The sequence below is a fragment of the Lathyrus oleraceus genome, chromosome 6, assembly GCF_024323335.1.
Source record: "Lathyrus oleraceus cultivar Zhongwan6 chromosome 6, CAAS_Psat_ZW6_1.0, whole genome shotgun sequence".
NCBI classification, from domain to species: domain Eukaryota; kingdom Viridiplantae; phylum Streptophyta; class Magnoliopsida; order Fabales; family Fabaceae; genus Lathyrus; species Lathyrus oleraceus.
The window spans coordinates 474,909,981-474,916,350 of record NC_066584.1 but is presented as its reverse complement, the minus strand read 5'-3'; the positions used below and the strand labels follow the sequence as shown (position 1 = coordinate 474,916,350).

General features: G+C 35.6%; 1 protein-coding gene across 2 annotated transcripts; it reads right to left on the bottom strand.

The window, feature by feature from the left end:
* Positions 1–3,321: 3,321 nt before the first annotated feature.
* LOC127097963 (uncharacterized) lies at positions 3,322–5,806 on the bottom strand. 2 transcript variants are annotated; one of them, XM_051036462.1, is made up of 3 exons: positions 5,669–5,806; positions 5,438–5,521; positions 3,322–4,626 (listed from the first exon to the last, which is right to left on the bottom strand). In XM_051036462.1, exon 3 carries the CDS (start codon positions 4,565–4,567, stop codon positions 3,605–3,607), a length of 963 nt encoding a protein of 320 aa, XP_050892419.1. In that variant the 5' UTR covers positions 4,568–4,626; positions 5,438–5,521; positions 5,669–5,806; the 3' UTR covers positions 3,322–3,604. The 2 variants fall into 2 exon arrangements, with proteins under 2 accessions (XP_050892419.1, XP_050892420.1); XM_051036463.1 differs by having other exon boundaries at positions 3,322–4,592.
* Positions 5,807–6,370: the final 564 nt, after the last annotated feature.

Here is a 6,370-nt window from a genome sequence, read left to right as displayed (position 1 = left end):
GTGCCTCATTGACGCTAACAGGTTCATGGTCCATCATCATGGCACATTATATGACTTCCCCTTCATATTCAATCTCACTATCATATAGCAACTTGAAGTCTGCAAGTCTCCTTGGTATGTCTAATTCTTTATGGCCTCTGAAAGTGCACAAGCTCACATTCATAGACAGGTCCGCCTTCAGAGGATGGATTACCTTCAGAGGCAGGATCACCTTCAGAATTAGACTCACCTTCAGAGTCAAAGTCACCTTCAGAGTCAGATTCACCTTCAGAGTCAAAGTCACCTTCATAGGCAAACTCGCCTTTAGAGGCAAAATGTCCTTCAGAGGTATTATCTCCTTCAGAGCGTAACTCTAGTGTTAACATTGCGCTAGAGTTGGATTGAGACTTGTTCCAATCTCATGTTTCTAATTCTTTCACTATGACATCTCTACTGACAGTGATTTTATTGGTGACTGGAAAATAAAGCTTATAAGCACTTGTACAATGGTATCCTATAAGAAATATGACTTGGCTTCTACCGTCCAATTTCCTTCTAGTAGCATCTGGTACATGTTTGTATCATACAAAACCAAAAATCTTGAAATGACTTACGTTTTGCTTTCTTCCAATCCACTTTTCTAAAGGAACTACTTTCTTTAACTTCTTTGTTGAACATCTGTTAAGCACGTATACTGACGTGGCAATTACTTCACCACATAATGTGTGAGGTATGATTCTTTTCTTTCAGCATGCTCCTTGTCATGTCAGGTTAAATTCTATTTCTCCTTTTGGCAATACCATTGTGTTATGGAGTGTATGGAGCAGTCACATCATGCTCAACTCCATGCTCCTCACAGAACTTCTTGAACTCTGTTGAATTGAACTCACCCCCACCATCAGTTATGAGGATCTTCAGCCTTTGTCCCCTTTGACTTTCAACCTTCACTTTGAACTTCTTGAACTCAACAAACACCTCATGTTTGAACTTTATAAGTGCTACTCATGTCATTCTCATGAACTAATCCACAAATGACACAAAGTCCTTATTTTATCCAAGGAACGTACCTTAAATGGCCCACATACATTAGAATGCACCACACCCAAAGCATGAGTTTCTCTTTAAGGCATTTCTGATGAGAATGGAAATCTTGGTTGTTTGCCTCTCATGCATATATCACATGATTTCTCTTGTGCCACAATCTTTTGAATTCCATGTACCATATTCTTTGAACTCATATGCCCTAAAGTTCTGAAATTCAAATATCTCAATCTCTTGTGCCATAACTCACATTCCCTCACAACACTAGTTGTATTAAGGCATTGAGTGTCTGTTGTTTTAACATTCACCGTGAATGTCCTGTTTCTTCCTAATGTAGAATGCATAATCAACTTCTGGTCATAGTCATACAAATTCAAGAGATTGTCCTTCATAGTTACTAAAAACCCTTTTTCAAGCGTCTGACATACACTCATCAGATTGTTGTTCATGGCAGAAACATACCATACATCCTTCTTCAATTTTACTTTGACATTTACCATTCCTTCAACATTCATATACTCATCATTAGTCATCCGATCTTGGTATTTCTACCATAGTCAAAATCAACCAGCCATTTCTTGTTTTCAGTTAGGTGATTTGAGAAGTCGGTGTCCATATACCACCAGTTCACCATTTTTTCAACTTCACTCTCATATACTATCAATAGCACAAGTTCACCCTCAAAATATCATCTGGCTATGTTAGCTTTTTCACCCTTGCTTTCCTTGTTTGACCAGTAATCAGACGCAAAATGGCCAAATTTGTTACAGTTGTAGCAGTAAACATTCCTCTTATCAAACTTCTCTTCAATCTTCTCAAACATTCTTATGTTTCTTCTCATTTTAATTGGAGAGTTCTGACTTTTGAGCATAGCCACCATTCTTTTTCTTGTCCTTTAGCCATGATTGCTTCTTGTTCTTCTTGATAAAAGAAGCTTTCATAGCTTGTTATGTTTCCCTTTCAGAGTTTCTTTCAATCAAACGCAACTCTTGTGCCTCTAAACTTATTTGCAGCTCTTCAATTCTCATGGTATTGGTGTCTTTCAAGTGTTCTATGGCTACAACTATATAATCAAACTGAAGAGTAAGTGATCTTAGTACCTTTTCAATGATTAGTTGTTCATAAGAGCGTTTCTCCACAAAACTTCATCTCATTCGTGACCACAATCACTCTGGAGATGTAATCAGGCACCTTCTCATTGCTCTCCATGTTAAGATTCTCCTCTTGCTTGCGTAGGGACTACAACTTTACTTTCTTTACTAATGTGTCGCCACCATAGCATCATACAAGTGTATCCCACACCGTCTTCGTCGTCGTCGAGTCGGTAATCTTCTCAAACATCTTTATATCGACACAAATATGGATATACAACAATGCCTTTTGATCCTTCTTCCCCGTTTCATGTTGCGCATTTCTATGGGCTTCTGTTGCATCTTCTGCAACCGACATGTAACCATCATTGACGAGATTAAGAACATCTTGAGCGTCAAACAACACACGCATCTTGAGTCGACCACCGATTTCAATTCTTTTTGTCGAATACTGGAAGCTTTATATTCAAGCTACTTATTTGGTCGTTCATATTCATTCATATAAATCGCTTAATGCTCACAAACACTTGTGCTTTCCAATCCATGAGAATCAAGATTGTGACAAACTCAATTACTTTTTTTTTTCTTTTATCAAATGAAACTAACTTCCAATTTATATACACTAACTCAAATACAAACCAACCAACTATTTATATACAATAACTCTAACTCTAACTCAAATACAAAGTTAAATGAAGGAGTTGTTAAAACATTGGAATCTTAGAAAAATGAGAGTTTTAAATTAAATAAGGACGAAATGTGAATTGGATATTGGTAAATAAATATGGGTTGATTTGTGGAGCTGGGAATTCATGATTAGCCGAATGTGTTGCACCACTGCGGATATGTATTCGCTTCAAGTATGGGTACAAAATACGACAATTTTAAAAAAATTAGATACGTTAGTATAATTTTAAAAAAATATAATTATGAAAATAACCCAAAAGACTTATTTCGTGTGGCATCATGACTCAACATTGCACTAACTCGACTCAACTCTAAAAATACATGAGATTTTATCAAACCCACTGAAATACTAAACATGCATTTAGTGTCATGGAAAATGGCGTACTACATACACATCTTTTGATACAAGTGGTACTCCTATCAATATCTGATGATCTTGAACAATAGAATAGAAGGCCCAAAAGAACAGAATCCTGGGAACACCCTGAATAAAATATAACCTTCAAATGTAAAAGCTTATAGCTGAATAATAAGAGAATTAAATTAGTGCCACGAACAATAATAGTTCAAGATCAGTTTTCATAATCAATAATACTACCGACATCACAACAGACATCAATGATGAAAATTGTTCACTTTGGAATAACTACTGGATAGGCACAACCAAATCCCATGAAGACCAATGATAAACTGTAACCAAACATGTTTTCTTAACATGTAACAGATCATATTTATTATAAATCAAGCAATTCCACCAGCAAATATTCTCAGGCATACGTCTACCTTCATGATGACCAGTCTTTTCTCTAAGCTCCAGTTTTAGCAAATTCCTCCACATGCTTTCCATTGGTTTTCGGTGAGAGGTGGAGTGAGTGATTTCTCTCATCCTCCAAGCAGGGTTCGTATTTATTGAAATGGTGGTGATGGTGATGGTGGTGATGATGTCCAGGCCGTTTATGCACTGATCTTCTGCTTTCTTCTTCAGAATTTTCATCTGAGGACTTCTCATATGATCTGTATTTTCCACCATGCCCATGATAATCAGAATCAGATGACCTCACCTCTGTATTATGTGAACGCCTATGATGCTTATGGCGCCTTCTGTGGCTTTTCTTCCTGTGAATATCATCACTTTCATCACTTGACAAATCAGATTCACTAGATTCCGAGTGGCGGCGGCGATTGTAATGCTTTCCATGACCTCTCTTCCGATCTGGAAAATCTCCTTCGTCACTAGATAAGTCTGTATCACTAAATTTTGATGGATGTCGCCGCTTGTGCCGCCTTTTTCTCTTGTTGGCTTCATCAGCATAAGAATCAGAACCACTGGAATCTGATCTTAAACCTTGATCTCTTATCTTCTTTCTTTGCCTCTTCTTCCTCCTCCTCTCCTCCTCAGAGCTACTCACGGAGCCATCACTACTGAAATCGCTAGACTCTGAAGACCGCTTCTTTGTCTTCCGCTTGGAACTTTTCTCTTTCCTTTTTTCACGATCACCGGATTCAATGTGAGAATGCTTCTTGTGCTTCCTATGAGATCTTTTACTAGCCCTTTTACTCTCATCATCAGTGTCATGATCACTTTCAGTATCAGAGGTCGATCTCTTCTTATGTTTTGCAGCCTTCAGCTTCTTCTCTTTAGCTTCAGCATCAGCCTTTGCTCTGGAAGCAGCTTCCAGCTTCTGCTCCCACTTCAAAGGAGCTTCCTTTTTCTCCAAAATTTTCTTCTTTTTCTCCTCAACAAGCTGGATGAACCGCTTGGTGTCCATATATAATCAATATCCAACTCAAATACTGCATTATGGTAAAATGATAGCCGGAAGTGCATCTCACAGAAGAGAAAAAACAAAGTTAGGTCTACAATCAAATCAAGTCATTATAAAATCAACTTAAATTCCTAGACACAAAAAAACTAATACTTAGTCTTTCTTGCATGTTATTATAAGCAAATATATCTAACATTTGTTAGCGCAATAAAGAAAAATAACTCTAGCAAGAAATAACAATGAAAGGTTAAAGAAAAATAAATATTGTGCAAATTCCTACCCTCTAGTTAATTAAGAAAAAAACATAATATAATACATGGTGCTTAAGTGCATGACTATTCTCAAACAACAGGTTGGGACATAAAGGGTACAGGGTGTATGGCTACCAAAAAACAAGTTCACACATATTCTCAACACATCTATTACCAAAATGATATCAGCTCTCACCAGCCAAGAATGTCTCGTCTACTAGAAGACAGAGGCTCAATAACTGATGAAAGAATGATATTATCCATGTAAGAATAATGTCACAAATCAACCACTTTAATTTTTTTATACACCGCCCAACACTTTTTAACAGGCAAAACTTTCAACCAAATTTTTACACATACTATAACCAACAGACAACATTAGCATCTATGGCCTAAACAAAACATACCTCAGCCCAAAACTCGGCAATAAAGCCTCCGATAGAAGAAGGCACCTTTACCAAATGATAAGACAGAATAATTGAATCTAAATTTTCCTAAACCAATTCCACCTCATGAAATAACTTTTAAGTACACATTTAAGCAAACACCCTAATATAATATTTTGAAGAATCAAGCATATAAAAGTTAGGTTTGGATCGACGCACTCTCCTCCCTTTCTTACCTTATATGTGAAAGATGGAAAACCCTTAGCAGCAATCCACCCCAAATACAGCAAAAAAAAATCTTTATCAATTTCGAAAAGAATCTGCATCAAAAATCAAAGGACAAAAATTATAACACCACTCTCAATAATTCTTAGCTTAGTCAAATAAAAACAAGAACAATCACTGAAAATTGAAATTGATAACAGAATAGATCGATAAGAGATAATTGAAAAGAAAAGAAGACATACCTGAAGAAAGAACCCGAAAGTACCGTAAAATTAGGGTTAGGGTTGGGAATAGGGCTTGCTGCTTCTTATCAGAATCAGAAAAATCAAAATACGATCGAGAAACAGGTGATGTAGGTTAATATATACGCGCTTGTAGTTATATCTCGAACCGGACCGGTTTCTTTTTACGCGCATAAACCCGGTTGGTCGGTGCAGATGCGAAAACGTGGTTCACGCCACCTCATGTTAAAAATGTTACAAATATAAAGTTTTTTATTAATAAAGATATTATATTTAATATAAAGATTTAAAATATTCATTTGTGCCCATTGTTACCAAATATTCTAGATATAATATTAAAAATAGGATTTAATTAAAATATATTGATAATGTAAAAATGATTTTACACCATCAGTTAATCTTATACGCTGGATATTAAAATAAATTTCACTTTTATTTTAAAAATCTATAAAATAATGCAAACGGGTGATGGTGATGAATCGACAGTGTAAATCTTTTTATACTGACAGTATATAATAATTAATCCCTTAAAAATATATTTCTTATTATATTAAAAACTCGAATTAATTGATAATGGTATTTAGTAACACGGCATACAATGTGTAAAATACAATAATATTGGACAAGATCATTTTTTTTACTCTCTTTAATAATGAAAATTAAATTATGAGAGATAAAAAGTTATAGTATTTTAATGAGAGT